The sequence below is a fragment of the Panthera leo genome, chromosome E1, assembly GCF_018350215.1.
Source record: "Panthera leo isolate Ple1 chromosome E1, P.leo_Ple1_pat1.1, whole genome shotgun sequence".
NCBI classification, from domain to species: domain Eukaryota; kingdom Metazoa; phylum Chordata; class Mammalia; order Carnivora; family Felidae; genus Panthera; species Panthera leo.
In genome coordinates, this window is record NC_056692.1 from 41,785,661 (window position 1) to 41,810,980 (window position 25,320).

A 25,320-nucleotide genomic window follows, 5' to 3' on the forward strand; every position below is an offset into this window, starting at 1 on the left:
CTCTACCCCCGAGAAATCAGGAGAGGCTTCTGGGAGGAGGTGAATACTACCCTGAAGCTGATTTCCAGACCTTTCCCTGCAGGCAGGAGAGTGGCCTGGACAAAGGCTTGGAGCGTCTGAGTCCGCATCGCTTGCGATGTGCACCAGGCCCCGGGCCTGCCTTCGCTTCACCCTTCCGGCTCCACTCGAGGTAGCAGCACAGAAGAGGAGACAGTCAGAGCCCCGGCCCCCTAGGATCTTCTCTCCTCCCATAGCCACCTAAGTGCAAATAGTCCTTGGAGACCCCTACCTCCGAAGTGACGCACGCAGCCTTCCCGACCTTCTGACCCTCTCTGGGTCTGGGGTTTGGGCTTCAATCCAATTCTCCGCCACACCCCCACCCCCAGCTCCCTGCCTTGGGCTTGTCCGTGTCCCGCTGCCCCAGAGGCCCAGGTGAGAACCCACAGATGGAAGAGGCTGTGTTTGAGCGGGCAGACATAGGCCTGTCCTTCAGGGGTTCCGAGGACTTAGCAGGGAGACCGAGCACAGCAACATGGACAGAACAGAGCAGCGGCCATGAGAGCTGGGCTGCCTCAGAGGGAAGTGTGCAGATCAGGGACAATCAGGAAGTCTTCCTGGACGAAAGGGGCTGGGAAGGAAGGGTATCAGGGAAGATCAGCCTGCAGGCAAGCTCTGGGATTCTTCTGTCATCCGTACAGAGCGGTCAGGGACTTGGGTCAGACTCCAGTTCAGACGTCCCAAGCGCCTTCAGCCTTCAGTGTCCAGTCTAGAGAAGGGCGGGGTGGGGGGCAGCACTGGAGGGTGTCCCCATAGCCTTGTCACTAGGAAAGCACAGTTAGTGACTTAGCCATGGAGTGGGAATTCAGCAACGTGGGGGAGGGCACTGCTAAGGGAAGGGCACCCTCCACACTCCCACTGCCCCTCGTGCCCAGGGAATGGGAGATGTGAGAAATGACCCCTCCCCCTAGCACACATACACCCACCTCAACCCCGCCCCCTGCCCCATGACTTCCTCCACAGTCCCATCTTGGATCCCATCTCTGCTCCCAGCCACTCTCCTAGGCTGCCTCGCCGGCTCCCTTCCACCCCAGCCCCCCATCCTGTCCCAGCTCTCCTTCCGGCTCCTCCCTGCCCCTTGTCAGGAACTTTCATCCTGCCCCACTTCCAACCCAACAGGAGAGTGCCACCGAGGCCCCTTGCTTGGGCCACAGTGTCTTCTCTTAGCTCAGAGCCCAGGGGAGCTCCCAGCCCTGTCCTGGGAAGTCTTTTGTCTGGGGCGCCCAGTCTTCTCCGATCCTTCCACCCTCCCCTCCCCCCCACCCCGGATGCCACCTCCACGAAGGAGAAGGGAAAGGAAATACGCACACATTCCGTTTCAGTGAAATTTGCTCTTTATTTGGGGACCGGGGAAAGACCACACACAGCTCTCCAGCCCAGGGGCCGGGGGCACGGAGAAATGGGATGAAGACCCCATCCAGCACCCCCACCCCCTCCCAGGCACAGTAGGCAGCGAGAGGAACCCAGGTTCCGGGGTCAGGAGCACACATGCAAACGAGGTCGGTGCAGTCGGCGTGTCTCCCAGGAGGCCTTGGGGTCGTCACCACATGTACGCGCCTTCTGGCCTGTAGGACGGAAAGGAAAGGAATCGCCCAGAGCCGGCCTCGGATCCAGGCGTGAGAACGCCAGGTGGTGGGGCCAGGGTGGGGGCTCCGTGGGGCCGCCCATCCCAGACCGAGCACTAGGGGACAAGACGGGTGGCCGGGGCGGGGGGGGGCGGGGAGGAGGAGGGCTTTTACCGTGACTTGACCTGGCGGTCCTCGCCGTCGGGGAAGAGCAGTTTCGAGAGGACCGCTTCCGGGCTGTCTCGTTTCCCGTACCTGGGGGCGGGGGTCGGAGGGGGCGGGGTCAGGCGCGGGCACGCCCCCGGGCGGAGGGGGAGGCGGAGGCGGGGGCGGGAGCCCCAGGGACCCGGCTCCGAGGCCGGCGCACGCGCTCACCGCTGCCGAGTGACCAGGTTGAGGTAGTGGCGCAGCGACGCGTAGTAGCGGCTCAGCTCCTCCGGCGACGCGTCTTCGCCGGGAGCCTCGGGTTTGGCGGGGTAGGCGTGGACCAGCGCCCCCAGGCAGGCGAGCAGGGCCAGCAGCACTGTGGCCACGGCGGGCCACGGCCGGCGCACGGTCACCATCTGGAGAGGGGGCAGTGGGTCGTGGGCCATCCCCCGCCTCGACACCCGACGGCGGGAGGCGGCCTGCCGTCGGGGCCCACGTTTCCCGGCCTGCGCAGGACCGCCAACGGACCGAGGCTCAGCTGCTGGCTCGCCGTGTGTTCTGCTGCACTGCCCCATCTGTGCCTCAGTTTCCCTGTCAGAGAGGCATAAGCCCTGCCGGCCTCCCCAACCCCCGCCCGTGCTAGAGATAAAGGGCTATGCTGGCCACTCAGCCCCAGTTTCCACCATCCCAGCCTCAGTTTCCCCACAAAATAGCCCGGGTTCCCCGGCAACAGACCATTCCTGGTCCTGGGCCACTCACGGCGACAGTTCTGGAAGCGGAGATGAGCAGGTGGAAGGCGAGAGGAGTCCCAAGGGCTGGACTGCTGCAGGTCGGGCTGTGGCCTCCTCCTCTGCTCAGCGCTTTCCCTGCGGGGCTTATATCCCCGGCCTGGGAAGGGAGGGGGAGTCCGAGGAGGGGGGGGGAGCTCGAGGCGTGGGGAGGGCCCTTCCTCCTCCTTGCCTCCACCCCTGCCAGACCGCTGAGCTTCCACCCAGACAGTGCGTGATGTCTCCACCTTGTAGGAGATGAGGGGGCAGCCACCAGGCTCAAACTCAGACTCTGGACAGAGCCTGAGCCCCATCTTCACCCCACAGCCCCCCAACAGCAGGTGAGCCTCCTGAGGAGGTGAAGCGTTTGTATCTAGACTCCTGGGGCAGCCCCTAAGGGCAGGGATGAGATTATATCTTCCCTAGCCTGCCCGTGGGTGGGAATAAGGGACACAGACCGGACCCTTGACCTCCAGCCAGTGTGACCTGTGACCATTCCGTGGAAAAGGCAACCTCGCTCAGCAATACCTTGGAGAGGGGCTGAGGAGTGGCAGGATCTGTGGGGAAAGACTCTTTCTACTGGAGGTGGGGTAGGAGCCATGACCATGACTCTTGACCTTTATGATCCTGGAGGAGAGGCCTCTCTGGACACTTCTCTGTGAAACAGTTGGGAAGAGCTGAGAGGAGGCAGAGGCCAGTCCCCCTCCAGAAGCAGCTGAGTCTGCCACCTGCACATCCAGCCTGACACACACAGACCCCCCGCCCCCAGCCCGAGCAGGCCTGGCACAGAGATCCCTCCAAAGCAGTTCACCCCTTCCCCATCCAGCTGTCATCCAGGCTCTGCTGTCTTCTCAGGTTGAGTGATGCCCATGCACGTGCCACTCTCCCCAGCCCGTTGCCGTCTCCACCCGGGTCTGAGGCCAAGATCCTCACCCAGGGCCTTTGAAAGAAAGAGGAAGGGCCCACTGTTTATCAGGCACCTACTGTGCACTGGGCAGAACAGGATTTCAGTGCGACGACACAATGAGCTGAGTTTATCCCCCTTTTACAGATGAGGAAACTGAAGCTCTGAGAGAGGAGGGAACCCGGGATGCAAACAAGAGGAAAGGGCTGGGGCAGGGCCCTCTCGGCCGAGGGGTGGAAAGGCTCACTACCTGGAATAATCAACCACAGGGCTCAGAAGGTGGGCATGGGGGAAGGGGAGGGGAGGCTAATTTGGGGGCCTGCTCCCCTTTCGGAGAGGCCAGCCGCATCGGACCTACCTGCCCCCATTGGAAAAAGGGGGTTGTTGGGGAGTCTCTCCATAAAGCCCTCTCCAGGTCTCCCCTCCCCCATCTGGCCAGAGCCCCCAGTGCTTCCCTCTGTCCCATCGGCCCCTGAGGGCAGGAGGGGCCATCTTGGTTGTGGGCCAGCCCCTCCGCCCTCTAGGACAGATGGCCGTGGGTGTTATTTTTAGAGCTCTCTCAAGGTGGAGAGTCTAAGGCTCCCTCAATCATCTTTTTACAGGTTCAGTCACCTGCACTCTCCGGAAATGGCTCCTTATCAACTAGTCAGGCCCCATGGGCCCCCGCACACCCTAAGAAAGGCCAGGGCAGCACGCTGAGTGTGGAGGCGGAAGGGGGCATAGACCCTATACTCAGAGGGAGGAGAAAAATCATTCACCCCAAGGGCAGGTCTTGGCCCTGTTCTCCAGGAACCCCAGTCTCAGAGGAGAGTCATAGCCATACCCTTGGGGATCCCCAGTCCGAGGGGAGGGGAGCAGCAGTATCACTGGGGAGCCCCAAACCAAGGGAGGAGGCACTCCACGATCCACGTAGAGCCCCAGTCTGGAGAGTTCCCAGGACACAGGGACAGGGAGGAAAACAGAGGGATAAGCCTGGGTCCAGTTGGGGGAGCGGACGGCAAAAATAAAAGAACACTCTTCCAGATGACCATGGAAAGAAAGAGGCAGGTGCTCACCCTTGGGATGGAAAGGACAGCCAGGGGGGCTGGTTACGGCAGCTGTAACCCAGGGGTCAGAGCCTGGACAAGACCCTACGGGCTAAAGGGGACAAGGATATCTGAGAGTATGGGGGTTGGGGACACAGCGGCACCAGCTGGGGTGGTGACAGGGGGTTTCTAGTGTACTGATCCCAGGCAGAGAGAGATGATAGGGATTGTGAAATGCCCAAAGGGAACGGGTGGCCTTCCTGGAACCTTCTCATGCCTTCAGGAATATGGAGTCTGAGAATAGGTGGGAGCAGAGGAGAAACAGAGGAGCCAGAAGGCACCGGGGAAGGCCCGGATTCAGGGTACCACCCCTAAAGAAGTCACTTCCCTCTTTACGTTTAGAGTGAAAGAGAGAGGGACCTGAGAAGGTCCCTCAGGGCGGACCGGGAGCCAGCCTCCCACACCACACAAACCTCCCTCCGTCTCGCCCCGCCCTCTGATTCCACTTCCCAATTACAGGGCAAGCCGATTGGTTCATTAATCACCACGTCCTCATTGAAGAGTTTATTAACTTGTTCATTAGTGGGGAGGATGTCTCAGCCCTCGATCAATAGGCTCAGTTACCCCCCCACCCACACACCCGCCACCATCATTGACCCATGACTCAGTTGCTATTAGACATGTCTGGGAGGTGGGGGGACTGATATTCATAAAAGGAGAAACTACAAAATAATGGTTATTGTAGACTTGCGGCCAGCATCTGCCTCCAACCTGTCCTCAAAGGGTGGCGGGGTCAGAATCACTGGGGTTGCCTTGATCCCCGTTCCCAGAATACCTAGCAAGGCCACTCCAGGGATCAGAGAGGCCAGGAACTTGGACCCCAGCTGAGCGGTCCCCTTACCCAGTGGGCTCAAGGGTCACTCATCAAGATAAGATGACCCGTGCCATGCATCCCCAGAGGCTTAGCATTCTGTACCCCATCGCACCACGCACCCACTGTCCCCCACTTTCCCCCACACAAAGGCTCTCTGTGATATACCACGTACTGGGCAGTGCTAGACCACTGCCTTCCACCCTCAGCAAGACCTCAGGCCCAAGGTCCTAGGGACAGCAAGTTGCCATGCAGTAAGAGAGAGTCAATCCTCATTCAACAAGCCCTTATTAAGCCCCTCCTCAGTGGCAGGCACCGTGACGAGCAGAGAGGACAGAGCAGTGAACCAAAAGGCAAAATCCTTGCCCTAATGGAACTTACATTCTAGAGGCGGGAAATACAAAATCAGTAAATAAACAAGAAAGCGTGGAGCATGTCTGTTTATGAGAGGTGTTATAGGAAAAAGTCAGGGTAAGGGGGATAAAGAGTCCTGGGGTGTACAGGGCTTACTTTATGTTGGGGGGTTAGGGAAGGCCTCACCTATAAGATGGCATTTGAAGGAATGCCTACCTTCTTTCTACCTTGGGAAGAATGTTCCAGGTGGGGGAAAGAGCAAGTGCAAAGGCCCTGAGGTAGGAGTGTTCTTGGCAGTTTGAGGAGGGCAAGGAGGCCCATGTGGCTGGAGGGCAGTGAGCAGTGGGGCTGTTAGAAGGAGAGATCAGGGACGCAGAAGGGGACTGGATTATGTAGGGCCTTGTTGCCTGCTATGAGGACTCTGGCTTTTGCTCAGAATGACATGAGAGCTTCAGTCCAAGGAGTGACATGGTGCGACTTAGGTGCTTTTTTTTTTTTTTTTTAAGATTTTATTTTACCTTTTAAGTAATCTCTGCACCCAATGGGGGGCTCCGACCCACAACCCTGAGACCAAGAGTCGCACACTCCACCCACTGAGCCAGCCAGGCACCCCCTGACTTGGGTTTTGAAGGAAGCATCCTGGCTGCTGTGTTGAGAATAGACTGAAGGAGGGCAAGATCAGAAGCAGGAAGGCCCTGGGGCTCCTGGGTGGCTCAGTTGGTTAAGCGTCTGAGTCTTGGTTTGGGCTCAGGTCATGATCTCGAGGTTCGTGAATTTGAGCCCCACACTGGGCTCTGCGCCGACAGTGCAGAACCTGCTTGGAATTCTCTCTTCCCCTCTCTCTCTCTGTCCCTCCTCTGCTTGCTCTCTCTCTCAAAATAAATAACTTCAGCTTAGGTCATGATCTCACGGATTGGGAGTTCAAGCCCACGTCAGGCTCTGTGCTGACAGCTCAGAGCCTGGAGCCTGCTTCGGATTCTGTGTCTCCCTCTCTCTCTGTCCCTCCCCCACTCGCACTCTGTCTCTCAAAAAAAAAAAAACAAACAAACAAACATTAAAACATTTTAAAGAAGAAGAAGAAGGAAAAGAAGGAGGGGGAGGGAGGAGGAGGGGGAGGGGGGAGGAGGAGAGAAAACAGGGAAGCCAGTCAAGAACCTGCTGCAATAATCCAGCTAAGACTCGATGGTGTCACGGATGTGCACACACACACACACACACACACATACACTCCCCATAGGTGTACATTCCCCATAACCTGCCGTTATGTCCGGACAGTGCTGACAACCTTTCATCTAGCCAAGAAAGTCCCCTGGAGGAGACAGCAGAAAATCAATGGGTGCCAACAGTAGCTAGGCAGTGGACCTGTCTGCTCTCTGATTTTTAAGGCTCCTCATTTATTAGTCCATGTGAAACTCTCCGTGTTACCTTGATTACTAGCCGTAGCCCAGGAAAATATTGGCTACCATGATGGTGCTTATCGAAATGCAAGCTTGTTCATTTTGTCACGAGTGTAAATGTCCTGTTGCTTAAAAACACTCTGGCTCTTGGCCAGAGTCAAGGCGTGAAGCTGTCACACTTTGGATTCTGGTTATATCTAGGGGGTGGGTTGGGGAGGTAGTAATGGCAAGAAAGAAAGGATTTTCACTTCTTACGACAGGAGTGCTCCTAGGAGACCTTCCCTTACCCAGACTTGTTGGTCCTTCTATAAAACGCAGCGACAGATGCCTGTGGCATGATGGATTCCCAAGATCCAGGCTTCTCTCTGGAACAGGTATCAGCAAAGTCTCTCTGTAAAGGATCAAACAGTAAATATTTTAGTCTCTGTTCAGCGGTTCAACTTGGCTACTGTAGCACAAAAGCAGCCATAAAACTATGCAAAAGAAACGAGCGGGCGTGGCTGTGCTCCAATGACACTTTATTTGTGGATATTAAAGATTGAATTTCACGTCATTTTCACGTCATGAACTATTCTTCGATTGTTTTTTTCAACCGTCTAAAATGTAAAAGCATCCATCGTGAGACCATTTGTACTCAGGACGTAACCGACACAGACCCGCAGAACCACAGTTTGCCGACCCCGTGGTCTCAAAAAGCAGGTACTTCAGTTGCCCCCACCCCGGGGTTGAGTTGTTTGTTTACCAAGACTCAGCTGGATCTCGAGCCTCTTTCAGCCAGGTATCCTTGTCACTGTAATCCTATAATCACATAATCCTATTACCGTGTGATTCAATTAAATATTACACAAACTAATGAAATGTGATGCTCACTTGAAAGAGTCACTTCCTTGAAAACTAAGTTGGGGGCTTTGAAAAGGCTGAACGGAGAATTGCTGAAATGTTGAATTAGGCTCCGGCCCCTGCCCAGAAGGCCTGTGCACACCCCCCCCTCCCACCGCATAAATGCTCCTGTTCCTGGGGATGAGCCCCCGGCCTGAGTCCGGAACGTCTCGGGGACCTACAGTCACAGGAGGCCCGTGCTGCTGGTACAGAAACTCGGGTCCTGAAAGTGACGTGATTCGGAGAAGAAGCAATTCTAACCCAGGCCGTTTGAGACTTTGTATCTGTGACTCTGGATGTCTCACGTGGTGCCACCCAGGAAATGGCTGTTGCATCAGTGAACGAGTGGGAATATTAAGTTAAAATATTGGTGCAGCTGTCTGAACAGAGACCAAATAATGGGAGCTTAAATACCATGGAGGTTTATTTCCCTCTCATAAAAGGGTCTGAGCTGGTGGATGGTCCAGAGGTAGGGCTCTGGTCCTGGCTCTGACCCACAAGGAGCCCAGGCACCGTTTGTCTTGTTACCCCAAGATTGTTGCATTCATCTGTATGCTGGGAGAATGCTCATTCCCCGCATCCCCCCCCCCCCCCATCCACACTCCAGCTCATGGGAATGAGAAGAGGAAGTAGAGAACGAGGATTTTCCTTTTAAAAAGACAATGGTGGGGGCACCTGGGTGGCTCAGTTGGTTGAGGGCCCGACTCTTGAATTCAGCTCAGGTCATGATCCCAGGGTCATGGGATCGAGCCTAGCATGGGGTTCCGCACAGAGAGCATGGAGCCTTCTTGGGATTCTCTCTCTCCCTCTGCCCTTCTACCCCTGCGCTCTCTCACTCTCTCTCTCTCTCTCTCTCTCTCATAATTAATTAAGCGAGGAAGCTGCACATGTTACTTCGGCTTCTACGCCAGTGGCCAGAATTTGGTCACGTGGTCATTCTTCACCAGGAAGGAGGCCAGGATATGAGGTCCTCACCATGAGGATATCATCTTTCCCCCTCACCCCCCGGTTTTAACCCCCCTCTGTGGTGTTCTCCAACCTCCACAGCCAATGCTCTGATTCTCCTGACACCAGGTGGGTGCTGGACAAGTTGACTCAATTCTGATGCGAACTACGTCAGGTTGGCAGGGCTCCCACAGCTGACGGGTCCAGTCTCACAGAACTGCCCCCTACTTCAGACGCCACCGAAAGTCCTGAGCCTCCTAGACTGCATTTTTTTTTTTTTTTTTTGGTAATGTTTATTTATTTCTGAGACAATGCGAGCGACAGAGTGCAAGCAGCGGAGGGGCAGATGGAGGGAGACATAGAATCTGAAGCGGGCTCCAGTCTGAGCGCTCAGTCCAGAGCCCGATGCGGGGTTCGAACTCACGAACTGTGAGATCATGACCTGAGCCACTCAGGCGCCCTGAGCCTCCTGGACTTCTGATTATAAATCTGGGACCCCCACGGCCCCCTCCTCAGGTTTGACAATTTGCTAGAACATCTCAAAGAACTCAGGAACCCACTTGATTGACATTTCCTGGTTTATTATAAAGGATGTTCTAAAGGATACAAATGAGCAGCCAGACAAAGAGGGACGTAGGGGAAGGTGTGAAAGGGTCCTGAGTGCAGGAGCCACTGCCCTCTTTGGGGATGGGGGTGGGGCCGGAAGTTCCAGGCTTCCCGGCAAGGCTTGGTGTCTCTGTCGACCGGCCCCCACCCGAAGCTATCTAGAGGCCCACTCACCAAGAGGCACCTCATTAAAACAAAAGATACTCCTTTCACCCGGGAAATGCCAAGAGACTTAGGAGCTCTGTCTCAGGAGCTCGGGACGAAGACCAAATATATATTTCTTATTATGCCACAGCCCCCTGTGCTAAGAATCCCCAAATCTTTGTCACCTGCTCCTGTGCTGAGTGCCTGACCCATATGACCCTCTGTCCCAGACGTATCCATTTGGTTGTCTCCCAGTCATCTAAAACTCCTTGTCACCTAGAGAGCAAAAACAATGATTCAGGGGCCCCCGGGGGGCTCAGTCGGTTAAGCATCCGACTTCGGCGCAGGTCATGATCCCGTGGTTCACGGGTTCGAGCCCTGCATCGGGCTCTGAGCTGACAGCTTGGAGCCTGGAGCCTGCTTCGGATTCTCTCTCTCTCTCTCTCTCTCTCTGCCCGCCCCCAACCTGCTCTCTCTCTGTCTCTCACATAAATAAATAAACATTGAAAACAAATAAATAAATAATGAATCAACATTTCTCAAGTGCTGCCATACATGAGCTCAGTCTCCACTGCAGACATAATTAGCCCCATTCGGGGGGAAGATGGAGTCGAAGCTCAGAGAGGTCAAATCGGTAGCTGGCCCCTGACTTAACCCCCAAATCTCCAGGGATCCCCATCGCTTCAGGCAGCGGCCCCGGAAACCACAAATGGCTTGAATGACTCTTCGGAAGTCTGGAGACAGAGCCGTGCGAATCGAAGAATGAGCAGCAGGTCTCGGAACCGGGGGGGGGGGGGGGGGGGGGGGGGAGCCACAGAGGACTTCTTCATAAAGGGTTTAACTTTATTCTGTGATATTCCCCTGGAATACGAAGAAGCCAGTTGAAATCACAGCTGAGGGGACGCCCCCCCCCCCCCCCTTAATGCTTGTAGAACACATTTTATCCGTCGGTATAAAGGGCGACATGCCGGATATACTGGGTTTTGGCCTACGTTTGTCGTTCAACAATACGTCGCAGACCTCCTTCTGTGCCAATAAATATACACCCAACCCTCCCCGCAGCCCCCCATCCTCCTCACCTGCCCGATTGTTTTCCACAGCACTTACCACTTTCTATCACACTATAGAATAGCTTATTTATTATGTTTATCGTCTGCCTACTTGCAACGGGCTGAATGTCTGTGACTCTTCAAGATTCCTATGGGGACGGGCGCCTGGGCGAGGTCATGATCTCGCGGCCCGTGAGTTCGAGCACCGCGGCGGGCTCTGTGCTGACAGCTCGGAGCCTGGAGCCTGCTTCGGATTCGGTGTCTCCCTCTCTCTCCGCCCCTCCCCTGCTCGCATGCTGTATCTCTCTCTCTCTCTCTCTCGTTCTCAGAAATAAAGAAACTTAAAAATAAATAAATGACATTTTTTAAAAAAGAGAAGCAAATATTCGTATGTTGAAGTCCTAACCCCCAAGGTGATGCTCTTAGGAGGTGGGGCCTTTTGTGGGGGATTAGGTTATGAGGACTCATGAAGGAGACACCAGAGAGGTCCCTCAGCCCTTCCGCCACATGAGTAACATAACAAGAACAGTCTTCATGAACCAGGAGGGGGTTCTCATCAGACCCTGCACCTACCAGTGTCTTAATCTTGAATTTCCCGGGGACGCCTGGGTGGCTCAGTCAGTTAAGCCAAACTGAGGAAGCCTGGACACGAGACAGCCGGGAATCCAGAACGTGCACTGCGGTGACGAGAGAGATCGCCGCAGAAACGCTCTGGTTCTGCCTCGAGGGGCGAAAGGGGGGGTCTAACACTCAGAGTAGTGCAGCCCCTGGTTTTCTCTTCTGCCTCTCTCCTGCCCCAGCCCCCACCCCCACCCCTCGCGACAGTTCCATGGCAGTGGCAGTGGTGACAGTGAGCCCCCCTGACACCTTAACCTCTGAGGGAGGAAAACTTCTCCCTCTGATCAAAGAGCTACGGTCCCAAGGGGATAGGGGTGAGCCTGAACCCCGGGCACAGTCCCAGGAAGTGTGCAGCAGAGAGGGTGACTCAAGCCCCCCCCCCCCTCCCGTTTTCTCCCTGGAGAATGAAGAAGGGAAGTCCCGGGAAGTGAGAAGCACGAAAGAAATCACACACAGGGCCGAGCAACCTGGCCAAGTTGTTCACGAGCTGAGCTCACCCCCTCAGCTGTACTCCATGGGTCGGGCCCTGAGCAGTAAACCTACGGTTCTTCCAGAAGGCAGGGAGAAATTGTGCTACCAAAAAAAAAAAAAAAAAAAAAAAAGTTTGAAGAAATAATGGCTGAAAACTTCACTTCCCAGATTTGGCAAAAGACCTAAATTTACAGATCCAAGAACCTCAGCAAACCCAAACAGGACAAATTAAGAGCATACTCATACCCCTGACAGCCAAAGCCAAAAAACTCTTGGAAGCAGCCAAGGAAAAAAAGTTGTTCATCAGGAAACAACTATGCAAACGACCTCGTATGTTTCACCAGAAACTGTGAGACCAGAAGGAAGTGGAATAACATTCTTCCAGTGCTGAGAGAAGCTGTCAACCCAGAATTCCATATCCAGTGAAAATATCTTCCATAATGAAAGTGAGGTTAGGAAAACCTCAGCGAGGGGCGCCTGGCTGGCTCCGTAGCAGAGCCTGCAACTCTTGATCTTGGGGTTGTGAGTTCGAGCCCCACGTTGGGTGCGGAGGTTACTTAAAAATAAAATCAAGGGGCGCCTGGGTGGCGCGGTCGGTTAAGCGTCCGACTTCAGCCAGGTCACGATCTCGCGGTCCGTGAGTTCCAGCCCCGCGTCAGGCTCTGGGCTGATGGCTCGGAGCCTGGAGCCTGTTTCCGATTCTGTGTCTCCCTCTCTCTCTGCCCCTCCCCCGTTCATGCTCTGTCTCTCTCTGTCCCAAAAATAAAAATTAAAAAAAAAAAAAAAAAAAAAAAACGAAAAAAAAAAATAAAATCTTTAAGGGGCGCCTGGGTGGCTCAGTAGGTTGAGCTTCCGACTTCGGCTCAGGTCAAGATCTCGCAGTCCGTGGGTTCAAGCCCCGCGTCGGGCTCTGTGCTGACAGCTCGGAGCCTGGAGCCTGCTTCGGATTCTGTGTCTCCCTCTCTCTCTGCCCCCCCACCCCCCGCTTGCACTCTGTGTCTCTCTCTCTCTCTCAAAAATAAACGTTAAAAAAATTTTAATTATAAAATAAAATAAAATCTTTATAAAAAAGAAATTTTCAGTGAAAAAAAGAGCTAAGAGAATTTGCGGCCGGCATATCTACGCTCAAAGAGTTGCTGAAGGAAACTCTTCAGACAGATGTCTAAAGACACAGGCATTTTCTCCTAAAGTTAAACTTTAGAACGTTTAGACCCTGTATGACCCAGAAATCGCGCTGCAAGGCATTTATCCTAGAGAATACACGTGTCCACACAGAAACCTGTACACGAATGTTTACAGCAGCTCTATTCATAATTGCCCTAAGCTGGAAACAATCCGGATGTCCTTCAACGGGTGACTGAATGAACAAGTCACGTTACCTTCGTATATTGGGATATTTACTACTTAGCAATTAAGAGGAATGAATTCTTGAGATGCAGGATAAATTCGATTAATGCCAATGGCATTAGGCTGAGTGCACAGGCTGTCTCAAAAGGTCACATAACCGTGTAATTCCAGTTATAGGACATTCTCAAAACTATGGTGAAAAAGAACAGATCAGGGGCTCCTGGGTGGATCAATCAGTTAAGCCTCCGATTTCGGGTCAGGTCATGATTTCATGGTTCATGAGTTCGAGCCCTGCGTCAGGCTCTGTGCTGACAGCTTGGAGCCTGGAGCCTGCTTCGGATTCTCTGTCTCTGTCTCTGTCTCTGTCTCTCTCTCTGCCCTCCCCTGCTCACTTTCTCTCTCTCTCCCAAAAATAAATAAACATCAAAAAAAAATTTTTAAGGGGTGCCTGGGTGGCTCAGTCGGTTAAGCGTCCAACTCAATCTCGGCTCAGGTCATGATCTCCTGGTTCATGAGTTCAAGCCCCGCATCAAGCTCTGTGCTGACAGCTCGGAGCCTGGAGCCTGCTTCGGATTCTGTGCCTCCCTCTCTCTCTGCCCCTTCCCCGCTCATGCTCTGTCTCTAGCTGTCTCTCAAAAATAAATAAATGTTTAAAAAAATTTTTTTAAGTCAATTTTACCGTACGTTAATTTTTTAACCACTTTCTTAAAGTTACTATCTCTAAAGAGCTCAACACAGTGTGTGGTAAATAGTAAGCTTTCAAAAAGCATTCAAATAAACTCCTGTCTTTTCGAAGCTGAGGCACCTGCCCGTATAAGGAACACAGGAGAAATGCCAGCTGGGGGCGACTTAAAGACCAGGAGATTATCCCGCTTCACTGGGGTCTGTGCCTTCGTGAGGTCACCCCTAGGTGGTGTCCCCAGATGATTTTGTGCAAGCAGAAAACAAGCGGCATGAAGATTTATGATCATCAGGTGCAAACAGCTCCCAGGAGGAGGTGAAGTGAGAAGGCACAGACTGTGGGGAGAGGGTCCAGGTGCATTTAGAGAGTGTGGGGTCTTCTAGAAGCTCAGAGTTCAGCTCCAGAGCCAGGCAAATCCTGGTTCAGACTGTGCTCCTTCCGCTCCTAGCCTCCGTGGCCAAGCTACCTCATCTCTGAGCCTCGGCTTTGTCATCTGTGAAAAGTAGATCGTAAAACTAGCCATAAAGTGTTATAATGATTTAATATGGTGTCTGTAAGATGTTCGGCACCGTTGCCAGCTCGTTGTAAATGCCCAATAAAATGCTACGCTTTATGGCTATTATTTGCAATAAAGAGATTGGCAGGATACACCCTAAATGTGAACAGAGAGTTATGTTTTGTGGAGGGATTTTTTTTTTTAAGATTTTATTTTTCAGAAAGCTCTGCACCCAATGTGGGGCTTGAATGCACAACCCCGAGATCCAAAGTCACATGTTCGTCCAACTGAGCCAGCTGGGGGCCCCTTATTAGGATTTTTTTTTTTTTTATCCTCAACATTTCATTACCAAAAAACTTCAAAGTGGGGCGCTTGAGTGGCTCAGTCGGGTTGGGCGTCCGACTTCGGCTCAGGTCACGATCTCACGGTTTGTGAGTTCGGGCCCCGAGTCGGGCCCTGGGCTGACAGCTCGGAGCCTGGAGCCCGCTTCGAATTCTATGTCTCCCTCCGTCTGCCCCTCCCCTGCTTGCACTCTGTCTCTCGCATTGTCTCGGGGATAAATAAACATTAAAAAAAAAATTTTTTTTTTAAAGAACAAAAAACAAAAATAAAACAAAAAAATTTCAAAGTTACGGCAAGTTGAAAAGACTGTTCAGGGAATGTTCTTAGTGAGATCCAGGATGCTTTTTCTTTCTTTTTGCTTATCCATAGTTTGTAATTTTCTACAATAGACATATATTGCCTGGATAGTGAAAAATAAATACAAGGGAGGTGAAAAGGAAAAAAAACAAAAAAACAACAACTGTGAGGGAGAACAGGACCAAGGACAGAGTCCCATGGTTCAAAGTCACTCTCTCCCACCGACAGCCTCTGCTGTGCCATCAACTGTCTTTAGAAACGGCCCCACATCTAATTAGCAAGTCTTTCAGCCATTGGGCCATTTCACCCATACATCACCCTCGTGTCCACGGGATGTCAGGAGAGATTTTGGCCAAGCGCCTTGCTGAAGTCCAGACACAAGGAGTCTATAGCACCTCCCCCACCTCCGTCCAAGTAATTCCATTAATGAGGCAAATCAGATCAACCCAGAGTAATCTGTTCTTAGTGGTTTCTGATCATGTCTTCCCCTCCACACACTTGCACACCAAGGGTGGTGGAAAAGGCATGGATTCTGGGGTCAGACCGGTCTGGGTTTGAATCTCGCTTGCATCTCAGCTGGGTGACTTTGGGAAAGTTGCTTGACCTCTCTGAACCTCGCTGCAAAAAGGCAATAACAAAGCCCGTGTCACAGGCTTCTTTTGATACATAAAAAAATTGGATACACCTGTCTCCCTCCCCATCCAAACTGTGGTCTCAAGGCCAAGGCCTGGGCTTCCTATCTCTGCACCCCTCCCCAGTGCCCAGCAGAGAGGGGGACCCTCACCCCAGCCCCTGACACCCAATACCCCCTCCACTCCTCTCTCTACATCTCTGCCCCCTGCGTCTCCCCCTCCCTCTCCAGAGCTCTCGCCAATTCCCTTTCCACACACTGTCCTCTCCTCCCTCACCAGAACCTCTGGCATCTCCCTGTCTCCCCCTTACCTCCCTCGCCCAGCCCAGTGACAGGCTTCACCCCTACTCCATTCCACGTCCCCTGTGCAGCCCGTGGCCTGCTCCGTGGCCCTCGGTGGAGTGGTAAAGTGCTGTCGACTCATTTGCTCAATCACTTGTTAGCAGCTTCATTAGTTCTGAGGGCTCCGTGGAAAGCCATTAGTGTGACTCAGTCTGTGTCATCCATGAGGGGAGCGGGGAGGAGACAGCAGAGTCAGGGGAAAACAGAAAACAACTCACCATCCGCTCTCCTGGCGCCTCTTGGGGAGACCGAGGCCCAGGCCAGCTGCACGGAAACTAGGGTTCCGGGGGCCTCTCCTTGACACCCCCTTGCACCTTATGAGACGCAGGGGCTGCTGTCCCCAGCCGGGAGGACCCTGGCCTGAAGCCCGTTCTAGGCCTACCTGTCCCAGCCACAGGCACCACAGACCGGCCCAAATTTCGTATGAAGGGACATCTTTCTGGGGAAGAGCAACCACGGCTCCCATCAATATTTAAAGCCCCCCCACCCTCCCCGAGGTCACCCCCACTCCTGCTCTGTGGCTGGGTCCCCCCCCGCAAAAGCATAGCCCTCAACACCCTGCATTGAAAGGGCAGAGGTGTTTGCCCATCTGACGCCTGGATTGTGGGCACCTCGCCTACAGTGCCCTTGATTTACTTCTCTCCATCGTGGCGTCTAGCCCAGTGCCAGGCTGGGAAGAGCCTCAGTAAATGTGTGTTGGACAAAGACATGAATGAGTCTCCATTTCATAGACAAAGATATGGGACACAAAGAGGTAAAGTGACTTGCCTTCCCTGACGTCACCCAATCTTAACCAGCTGGGCCTGATCAAGGACTTGATAAGGAGATCACCACATGCTCGTATACACTACTCTATGTCTACAGTGTGAACGGTGCCCCGAGATCCGATGCTCTTGTGCAGTGCACAACCTGTATGCTAGTACTTGGTGGCTTTGCTCTCAGGCAGGAGTCGGGCAAAAACAGAAGGTTTAGCCAAGGTTCTGGCCAAAGCAGGAGTACTAAGGGAACAAAACAGATTTGGGCATGTGGCAGAGACATGTGGACAGTCTTTCAAGCTAATGAGATGTCAGTAAGGTGTATGCCTGAGGCTGGGCCAAGCTAGATTCTGTGCTCAACTGGGCGTCTGGGCTCAACACCTAGGACCAGTCTGTTCAGTAGGCTTCCCTCGTCTGGGGGCAGCTGCTCATTTTGTCCTAGATAAGACGGTTTGTCCCTCAGACAACCTTGGGCACAGGGTGAACTAAGAAGGAGAAGAATGGTGGTGGCACCGAGTGTGGCTTCCAGCATCGTGCTGAGGTCCTGAAAGCAGCTGGGAGTGGAAAACAGGGAGCCAAGGAGGGTTTAGGGGCAGAGCTACAGCCCTGGATGAAGGAGGCAGAGAGGGCGTGGTCACCTTCCAGGGGCTCTCCCAGGGAGGCCCCTCCCCAACTTAGCCCCCAGCTCTGGAGGCTGATCAGTGTAGCACAGACCCAGCCCTGCCAGGACTGGCTTTTGGGACCCCAGGTCTGGGTGCCTGGCCCCCAAGGAGACGAAGGTGAGACCTGATAGCGAGGGGTGGATTAATCCCAGGGGCCTGGCTGGAGGCGACACTGCTGGGTGTGAGGGTTGTTACTCCGCGAGGGGTGCGGGGTGTTCATACATCAGGGGAAGAGTCCTTCAGATGCCCATCTGCACCCACTGCCCACCCTCCCATGCAAGCACGCACCCAGTTCTAGCCCTCGGGGACCTAGATGCTGCAGAGGGACACCCGCGTGCCGGTCCACCCACTCCACACCCTTCCCACCCCTCACCCCACACCCTGCCGGCCGCTGGCTGACCTCCTTGACGGTCGCACGCACGCCCCACCCTCCCGGGGGTCCTGCGCTGGCTGCCAGCCCGAGGCGAGCGGCAGGTGTTTGCACAGCTAAGTGGCGTCTGTGTACAGAGCCGGAAAGCTGCCGCGCAGCGCTTATCTCCCGCAAACACATTATCTCCCGCAACAACATCAGCGCGCCGTGCCGGAACCCCTCGCCCCGCCGCGCTCATCCGGCCAGCGCTGATAAGGACCGGAGGGAGCAGAGGGCACCCCCCACTTCCCGGCACCCCGCCGCCTCCGATCCGCCCTCGGATCCGGAAAGATGATGGGGTCACAGGAGTGCCCCAACCCGGGGAGGCTGGAGCCTCCCCAGCGCCCTGCGTCGCTGCTGCCCTGCTCCCACCCATCAGCCCTCGTCCCTCCTCTCCCAGGGCCTTGGCTACCAGCCCTGTCTGCCCTGAGCCACCTTCCCCTTGTGGCAGCGACGACACAGCCAGGGACCCATGTCTTGACCTGGATTCCCAATGGGTGGGAGCAGGAGACTCGTCAGGAATTACAGTAGTAGGAGGAGGTATGTAATTTGATCGAGGCTTAACTGGGCCGCAGGGCTGCCTGAGAAGCATTACAAGCATCTGATTTCATTTTCCCAACAATTCAGGGAAGTAGGTACTGTTATTATTCCCATTTTGCAGAGGTGGAAACTTACTTAGGTTCGAAACCTTAGCATATGGATTTGAACCTGGCACCGTCTGAACCCAGAGCCTACCCTGGCCTCCTCCTCCTAAGAGACCAGCGAGTTAGTCCAGCCTCCGCGGTTAACCGAGTTCACCGAGGAAGACGACGGAGGCACATCGGGGGAGGCAGCTGGCATCTGGATGTCAGGCACACAGTCAGGGCGCTGAGGTCACTGAAATTGATCGCCTAAGTCTAGACCGGCGACCTGGCCAGATCGTTAAATCTCGATTTTGCTCTTAATTAAATCCAGTCTGGTTGCATGAGGCGGTGGTTCTGGGCATGACTTTGTTACTCTTCCAAACTTGTACGAAAGTGCTTATATGACTTTCATAATGAAAAAGGAAAAAGCCCTCCTAAACACAAAACAAATAAAATAAATATTTTAAAAACTGTGCATGTGGGACTACGTTAATATGGAACACTTTTCAATCTAATAAAAAAACGAAGTGAAAAGACAGGCTTTGAAATTAAGAGAATGTATTTACAACATATAAAACTAAAGAAGCATTAATTAAGATCTGGAATATATGAAGAGTACCTACAAATCAATAACAAAATGACCGAGACCCCCGTTTTAAAAAGCGAGCAAAGGTGGGGCACCTGGGTGGCTCAGTCAGTTGAGTGTCTGACTCTGGGTTTCCGTTCAGGTTATGATCTGATGGTTTGAGGGATGGAGACCCGCATCGGGCTCTGGGCTGACAGTGCAGAGCCTGCTTGGGATTCTCTCTCTCTCTCTCTCTCTCTCTCTCTCTCTGCCCATCCTCTGCTCAGGTGCTTGCACGCTTTCTCTCTCTCTCAAAATAAATAAATAAACTTCAAAAAAAGTGAGCAAGGGCAATAATCAAGTCACCAAAAAATGTGAAAAATATTGATCCTATTTCACTATTAATCAAAGGAATACATATTAAAAGAAAGAGATACTTTTTTTCCTATTAAAAAATTGGGGGCAAAGATTTTTTTTCAATGATAATACCCAGTGCTGCCCAGGCTATGACCAGCCCCTCTGCAAACACTGGAGATGAGACCTGCAGGAGAATTTTCAGAACGCTGGCTTAGGGTAATGGGTGTCTACCTTTTATCCAGGTTTCCATTTCTGTGAAGGTAACAGTAGATATATCCAGAGGTTAAGTACAAGGATACTCAGCACAGTGGTAATTAACAAAACACACACAAAAAGGGAAACACAAAATTCCCAAGTGTCCAATAATGGGTAAACTATGACACATATGAAAGACGTACTATGTTAATGGAGCCGTTAAAAATCACAGTTTTGAAAACTGTTGAACGACATGGAAATATTTAGGACATATGCTTACAGGTGAAGAAAGCTGAGTACAAAAAAAAATTGTAGCGGCACCTGGGTGGCTCAGGCAGTTGAACATCCGACTCTTGCTTTTGGTTCAGGTCATGATCCCAGGGTCATGGGATCGAGCCCCTGGCCGGCTCCAAGCTGAACATGGAGACTGCTTGGGATTCTCTTCCTGTCTCCTTCTCTCCCTCTACCCCACTTACACATACACACACTCTCTCTCTCTCTGTCTCTCTCTCAAAATAAAAACCTTAAAAAATTGTATAGGGGTGCGTGGCTGGCTCAGTCAGAAGAGCATCCGACTCTTGATCTTGGGGGTTGTGAGTTCCAGCCCCATGCTGTGTGTAGAGATTATTTAAATCAATTTTTTTAAAAATAAAAAAAAATAGTACATACAAAAAGGCTCCAAGTCCCCCCCTCTCTCTTTCTCATATATATATACATATATATATGTATATATATACACACACATACATATATATACATATATACATATGTGTATATATACACGTATATGTGTACACGTATATGTGTATACACATATATGTGTATATATACGCATATATGTGTATACACATATACACATACACATATACGCGTGTATATACATATATACACACATATACGTGTATATATACATATATGTATATATACACATATATGTGGGTGGGTGTGTGTGTGTATATATATATATATATATATATATATATATATATATATACCTATACATGGAAGGAAATCTCTCAGAGATATTCTATACATAAAAATGTCAAGGATAGTTGTCTCTTGGGATGGAACTACAGGTGATTTTTTCTTCATATTTTTACGGAATTTTTATAGTTTGCAATGGGTATTACTTTTATAATCAGAAAAGTTGTAACTGAGAAAATTAAAAACAAAAGAAATAAGAACACAAAAAATGTATAATCCATCAAACATTGTTCTCTTTGTTTTCTCGGCACCCTAGCCCGGGCCAGGGTGCCGTACTTTTGAAGTTTGCTCTGGGGGAGGAGACCCCACTTCCTCCTCCCAGGGCCCCAGACTTCCTGAAAGCTGCCCCAGGCTGGTCACCTCCCCGCCCCCCCCCCTCCGCAGGGACTTCTACCCTGGCCCACAGGTGTCTCACCTGAACCCCACCTGCTGCCATCCCCTTCTTTCCTGCCTGCCTTCTGCATGGCGGGAATTCGTCCTGTCCCCCAGCTCCCTGTCCCCTCTCCCTCCATCTTGTCGGCCCCAGGACTATAACTTAATGTCTTCCACTGACACCTTCCTACCCTAGTCCCAAAGGCCAGCACCCTCCCCCTCCCCCCTGCAGCCTCTAGCCAGGAATGAGACCAGAGGAAGGACCAGAGCCCAGAAGGGCTGTGGTCTCAGCAAGGAAAGTGCCTGAGCCAGGCTCAGTGCCTGGGAGGAGCAGAGACTCAAGATTGGCCAGGATTGGGCAACACGGTGGGCCCTTGGCCCATAAAGGGAGGTGAGCGCCCAGGTCTTTTTCTCCTGAAGACATATGCCCAAGTGTCTGTCCCAGAGGGATGGCATTTGGGGTGTCTGAGGAGGAGGCTAGGTGCCCCCATTGCTCCCGTGGTTCTCCCCGGGTTTCTTGCAGTCCAAAGGGAAGAGTCATTTGAGGACTGTGGCCCCAGACGGGCCTAAAGTGGAATCTCAATTCTATAGCCCACTGATTTTGCCTCTCTGAGCCTCAGTTTTCTCACCTGTAAATGGGAATAAGAATAATACCCTTGCAAGGTCATTGTAAGGAGCACAGAAAATGGAGCAGAAACACAGAGGAGGTGGCCATGAACCCGACCCACGGCTGTTACGCCTGCCCCAGCACTCGGAACCGTGTGCCACTGTCAAGGGAGCCTGCGCGCCCCTACCCCTCCATCCCGTGCCCCGCTCGCAGGTGGATGCACTGTCGTGCCCAGCCACCACAAACTGGCTTTCGAATCCCAGCTCCGCGTGTCTGCTGCAAGCTAGGCACACTGCTAAGCCATCCCACAAGGTCTGCGTTGTCAGCTCCCTGTTACTGATAAGGAAACTGAAGCTCAGAGAGGTTAAGCAACTCGCCCCAGGTCCCACAGCAGGTAAACGGATACCAGGGCGGAAGCTCAGGCCAGTGTGGCCCCAGGCCCAAGCTCTTTCCTCTGTCTCAGGCCGTCCTCATGGAGCCAGACGCCCGCCCATTCCTCGAGCCTCTGTGTCCACGCCTGTGGGGGTCAGCACAGATGTAGGTGACTGTGGTTCTGAAGCCACGTCTCTATTACCAATATGCCCAGACCGTGCAGAGCTCTCCCCGCCTCCACCCTTATTAATTACACCAGGAGCCACCCCAGGAAATCAGGCCTCCCTCCCTGCAACCCCTGCTGCTCTGTGGCTTAATTACTTCTCCTCCTGGCTGTAATGAATGTCTCTGAGCCCCTGAGACAGGAAACTTCATCAGGAACAGCCGCCTCCGTGATTCAGCCCTGCCTCCCCCAGCCCTGTCCCTTTGGACCCAGACAGCGGCTCAGCCTCTGCCCCATCTCCGACCTAGTCCCAGCTTCAGCTACAGAGGGCATCTGGGGGCGGGAGGCTCCTTCCCGGCCTTCAGCCTCCCTGCCCCCCCCCCCATGGAATGCAGGCCCTAAAACCAGACCACAAGGGGTCTGCCCCAGACTGGGGGCGGGGGGGGGGGGTCCAGATCCTCAGTCCCTCATCCAGCAATCTGCCCAGAGGCATTGGAGCAGACAGCTCAGAATGGCAGCTCCTCCTGGTTTTCTGCACACCCACACCCGCGGGGGGCAGCACAGAGAGATCATTCTTTCCTCTTATTCATTCACCCCACATTCCAGGAGCACCTATTCTGTGCCAGTCCCTGCCCCAGGCACCGGGAACACGACAGGGAACAAGGCAGACAAGATGCGTGCCTTCTAGGAACTTATGGTCCAGCCAGAACGAAGCCCAAAACAAGGGAACAAGCAGGTAAATAAAACTACTCTTGACTCTTGAACGACATGGGTTTGAACTATACGATCCACTTACTTGCGGGCCTTTTCAATAAATACAGTACAGCATCGTAAATGTATTTTACATTTCTTCTTTATGATTTTCTTTTTTTAATAATTTTTCTTCTTTATGTATTTACATCTTTATGGTTTTCTTTTTTTAATAATTTTTTTTTCATTTTTTAAAGTTGCTTTATTTTGAAAGAGAGAGAGAGAGGGAGAAAGAGAATGAGTGAGGGAAGGGCAGAGAGAGGAGAGAGAGAATCCCAAGCAGGCTCTGCGCTGTCCGTGCAGAGCCTCTTGAGGGGCTCGATCCCATGAACAGTGAGATCATAACCTGAGGCAGAATCAGGTCTCAGACGTTTAACCAACTGAGCCACTCTGGCGTCCCAATAACATTTTCTTTTCTCCAGCTTGCTTTATTGTAAGAACACAATATAGTGTAATTATAACACACAAAATATGTGTAATCGACTGTTTATGTTATCCATAAGGCTTCCGGTCAACAGTGGGCTATTAGTAAAGTTTTGGGGGAGTCAAAAATCATACATAGATTTTTGACTGTGCAGGGGGTTGACGTCCCTAACACCCGCGTCGTTCCAGAGTCAACTGTATTTTTTTTAAGTGACTTTTTAAAACATTTTTTTAAGTTTATTTTGAGAGAGACAGAGACAGTGCAAGTGGGGGATGAGCAGAGAGAGAGAGGGAGGGAGAGAATCCCCAGCAGGCTTCACGTTGTCAGCACAGATCCCGACTCGGGGCTCCAACTCACAAACCATGAGATCCTGACCTGAGCTGAAACCAAGAGTCAGACCCGGAAGCAACTGAGCCACCCACATGTCCCAGGGGTCAACTGTATTTATAGGGAGGGGGGAAAAGTGGGAGCTGAGATGGAGTGATAACTTGAGTAGCAGGGATGGGCAGAGAGAGAGATGCCACATTCACTTCCAGCCCATCCTGTTCAATCCCTACATCAGAAGTCCTCCAGCCGTCTTCCCTACATCCTTTGTACTTCAGGGCCAACCTGTGGATTATCACCTCCAATCACCCAGGGCTTCGGCTACATACCCACCCCACCTATCACCTCAAACAACCAGAGGGAAGAGAGACGGTCCTCACTATGGGAGCCTGAGCCACCATGTCAGGAAAGAGGACAGCAGAATGAAGACAGTATTCCCTGCAGCCACCCAACATCCCCTTTCTGTCTCTCCACCCTCCCACTGGGGTCCCCCATCCCCCCACCCCCTGCCCATTACTGAAGTAATTTCCAGGCAGGCTCAAGAGTTACACGTAAAAGTAAACTGAACCATAGAAAATCGGGAAGAAAGAACAACCAGACCTCTCGAGGGAAGAGATCTTTGTGAGTATAAAGAAAGCACGGGACGAAATCACGGAGAAAGGTCACCAACCTTGCCCACAGAAGCGTTAAACACATGTGTGTGTCATAAACACGTAACTGAAATTACGCACGAACCGCTTCTCTTTGCCAAGCTCACTTCTCACCCGTCCTAGATCCAGCCGGCAGGGAACTTTCCCTCACCTCGCCCCTACCCTTCACCTTACCCAGTGTGGATTGGCTGTTGCCCCTGAATGTTCCCCGGCACCCCCTCCGCCCCCGGCTGCTCCATGTTCTATCAAAGCACAGATGAAACTGTGTTGTGAGTGTTGGTTTCTATTTCGATCCTCGTGGTCCGTGGGCACCTGGACATCGTATTGATTTTATAATCTCCATGCCCAGCACACAGACTTTACAGAGTAGAATTAAGTTTTTTTTACTGAATATCTGTTATATTTTCTCCTTCCCTAGGTTTTTTTTTTTTTTTTTAATGTAGCAAAAGACACATAACAGACACCAGAAAAATACACATAATGCAAAATTTACCACCTTAATTTTTGGAGGAAACGCCAGCCTGTTTCCATAGCAGCTACACCGCTTCACATTCCCGCCAACAGCGCACAGGGATTCCAATTTCTCCGCATCCTCACCGACACTTGTTATTTTCCGGTGTTTTTGTCAGCAGCCATCCTAACGTGTGTGAGGTGGCGCCTTGCTGTCGTTTCGATGTGCATTTCCCAACCAGCCGTTTTTATTTCTATTGATTTTTAAATATGAAACTTATTGTCAAATTGGTTTCCATACAACACCCAGTGCTCTTCCCAACAGGTGCCCTCCTCGATACCCATCACCCACCCTCCCCTCCCTCCCACCCCCCATCAACCCTCAGTTTGTTCTCAGTTGTTTTTTTTTTTTTTTTTTAATTTTTTATTTTTTTTTTGGGACAGAGAGAGACAGAGCATTAACGGGGGAGGGGCAGAGAGAGAGGGAGACACAGAATCGGAAACAGGCTCCAGGCTCCAAGCCATCAGCCCAGAGCCTGACGCGGGGCTCGAACTCACGGACCGCGAGATCGTGACCTGGCTGAAGTCGGACGCTTAACCGACTGTGCCACCCAGGCGCCCCTGTTCTCAGTTTTTAAGAGTCTCTTATGTTTTGGCTCCCTCCCTCTCTAACCTCTTTTTTTTTTTTTCCCCCTCCGCCATGATCTTCTGGTAAGTTTCTC

The 25,320-nt window shown here is 52.4% G+C and overlaps 1 protein-coding gene across 2 annotated transcripts; it reads right to left on the reverse strand.

Moving 5' to 3' along the window:
• Positions 1-1,409: 1,409 nt before the first annotated feature.
• PYY (peptide YY) lies at positions 1,410-24,349 on the reverse strand. Of its 2 annotated transcripts, none has more exons than XM_042916195.1 (7): positions 24,217-24,349; positions 7,375-7,478; positions 3,470-3,476; positions 2,529-2,657; positions 1,998-2,185; positions 1,797-1,877; positions 1,410-1,622 (listed from the first exon to the last, which is right to left on the reverse strand). In XM_042916195.1, exons 2-7 carry the CDS (start codon positions 7,422-7,424, stop codon positions 1,598-1,600), a joined length of 480 nt encoding a protein of 159 aa, XP_042772129.1. In that variant the 5' UTR covers positions 7,425-7,478; positions 24,217-24,349; the 3' UTR covers positions 1,410-1,597. The 2 variants fall into 2 exon arrangements, with proteins under 2 accessions (XP_042772129.1, XP_042772128.1); XM_042916194.1 differs by having other exon boundaries at positions 24,169-24,349.
• Between the last annotated feature and the right edge of the window lie 971 nt (positions 24,350-25,320).